The sequence below is a fragment of the Geospiza fortis genome, unplaced genomic scaffold (assembly GCF_000277835.1).
Source record: "Geospiza fortis unplaced genomic scaffold, GeoFor_1.0 scaffold406, whole genome shotgun sequence".
NCBI lineage: Eukaryota > Metazoa > Chordata > Aves > Passeriformes > Thraupidae > Geospiza > Geospiza fortis.
This window is the reverse complement of record NW_005054697.1, coordinates 119,613-121,791: the sequence shown is the minus strand read 5'-3', so window position 1 is coordinate 121,791 and position 2,179 is coordinate 119,613. Positions and strand designations below refer to the sequence as shown.

General features: G+C 55.5%; 1 protein-coding gene across 1 annotated transcript in view; it reads right to left on the bottom strand.

Annotated features, from left to right (window-relative positions):
* SLC35B1 (solute carrier family 35 member B1) overlaps nt 1–2,175 on the bottom strand; it is a gene marked incomplete at its 5' end in the record, with an annotated part of 5,577 nt that extends 3,402 nt beyond the window's left edge. Inside the window, 3 exons of the mRNA XM_031065197.1 lie at nt 270–427; nt 1,337–1,367; nt 2,134–2,175. Coding sequence (XP_030921057.1) covers nt 270–427; nt 1,337–1,367; nt 2,134–2,175 — 231 coding nt within the window. The remainder of the gene's footprint in view (nt 1–269; nt 428–1,336; nt 1,368–2,133) is intronic.
* Between the last annotated feature and the right edge of the window lie 4 nt (nt 2,176–2,179).

The following is a 2,179-nucleotide window of genomic DNA, read 5'->3' as shown; positions in this document are numbered from 1 at the left end:
GGTTTATCCCAGGTAAATCCCACCTGGGAGCCTGGGGTTTATCCCAGGTAAATCCCACCTGGGATCTCAGGTTTATCCCAGGTAAATCCCATCTGAAACTCTAGAATTTATGCCAGGTGAGGGCTAAATCCCACCTAAGGGTTTATCCCAGGTGTAAATCCCACCAGAATCCCAGCATTTCTTGCAGAACTAAATCCCACCTGAGTCCCCGGGGCTCCTCCCGGGTGTCACCCCACAAATCCCGGCCCTGTGGGGTCCCCTGCGCTCACCAGCAGCAGCTCCCCGTAGCCAAAGATGTGCTCGGTGTCCCCTGTCCCTTTTTTGGGCTTGTAGAGGAACAGGGCCACCCCCGCCACGATGAGCAGCACGCACAGGTACTTGGCTGGGGGGTACCTCTTCCTCAGCAGGGTCACCCCCAGGAGCATCACTGGGGAAAGAGACGTCAGAAACTGCCCCAAAATTCACCCACAGGAATTAAACCCCTAAAAAATCATCCCCAGCAGCATCACTGGGGAAAGAGACGTCAGAAACTGCCCCAAAATTCACCCACAGGAATTAAACCCCTAAAAAATCATCCCCAGCAGCATCACTGGGGAAAGAGACGTCAGAAACTGCCCCAAAATTCACCCACAGGAATTAAACCCCTAAAAAATCATCCCCAGCAGCATCACTGGGGAAAGAGACGTCAGAAACTGCCCCAAAATTCACCCACAGGAATTAAACCCCTAAAAAATCATCCCCAGCAGCATCACTGGGGAAAGAGACGTCAGAAACTGCCCCAAAATTCACCCACAGGAATTAAACCCCTAAAAAATCATCCCCAGCAGCATCACTGGGGAAAGAGACGTCAGAAACTGCCCCAAAATTCACCCACAGGAATTAAACCCCTAAAAAATCATCCCCAGCAGCATCACTGGGGAAAGAGACGTCAGAAACTGCCCCAAAATTCACCCACAGGAATTAAACCCCTAAAAAATCATCCCCAGCAGCATCACTGGGGAAAGAGACGTCAGAAACTGCCCCAAAATTCACCCACAGGAATTAAACCCCTAAAAAATCATCCCCAGCAGCATCACTGGGGAAAGAGACGTCAGAAACTGCCCCAAAATTCACCCACAGGAATTAAACCCCTAAAAAATCATCCCCAGCAGCATCACTGGGGAAAGAGACGTCAGAAACTGCCCCTAAATCCACCCACAGAATTAAACCCCAAAAAGTCATTCCCAAATCGTGGCTGGAGAGACAGAAGGTCCCCACATGATCCCAAAGCCCTCCCTGGAATCGCAGCCCAGCCCCAGAAATCACAAATCCCCCCAAAAAACGGGGAATTCTTTACCTGGGATGGGTTTGCAGGATTTGCCCAGGACCTGGGAAGGGAAGAGGGGCAATGACGATCCACACCCCAAAGTGAGACCCCAAAGTGAGACCCCAAAGAGAGAGACCCCAAAGAGAAGACCCCAAAAGAGAGAGACCCCAAAGAGAGAGACCCCCAAAGAGAGACCCCCAAAGAGAGACCCCAAAGTGACCCCAAAAGACAGACCCCAAAGTGAGACCCCCAAAGAGAGAGCCCAAAAGACAGACCCCAAAGAGAGACCCCAAAGTGAGACCCTCAGGGCAGCTGAGCCTCAGAGGGAGTGACCCCAGCTGTGTCCCAGCCCTGTCCCCACGCTCACCTGGGTGGGGTAGCTCTGTCCCTGTGTCCCCGTGTCCCCACGTCCCCCTGTCCCCACGCTCACCTGGGTAGGGTAGCTCTGTCCCTGTGTCCCAGCCCTGTCCCCATGCCCTGTACCTGTGTGGGGTAGCTGTGTCCCTGTGTCCCCCTGTCCCCCTGTCCCCGTGTCCCCCGGCTCACCTGGGTGGGGTAGCTGTGTCCCCCTGTCCCTCTGTCCCCATGTCCCACACCTGTGTGGGGTAGCTGTGTCCCTCTGTCCCCATGTCCCCATGTCCCTCTGTCCTGTACCTGGGTGGGGTAGCTGTGTCCATGTGTCCTCATATCCCCATATCCCCGTGTCCCCGTGTCCCCCGGCTCACCTGGGTGGGGTAGCTGTGTCCCCCTGTCCCCGTGTCCCCCGGCTCACCTGGGTGGGGTAGCTGTGTCCCCCTGTCCCCGTGTCCCCGTGTCCCCCTGCTCACCTGGGTGGGGTAGCTGACGAACTGCAGGGCGGAGTTGCTGGACACC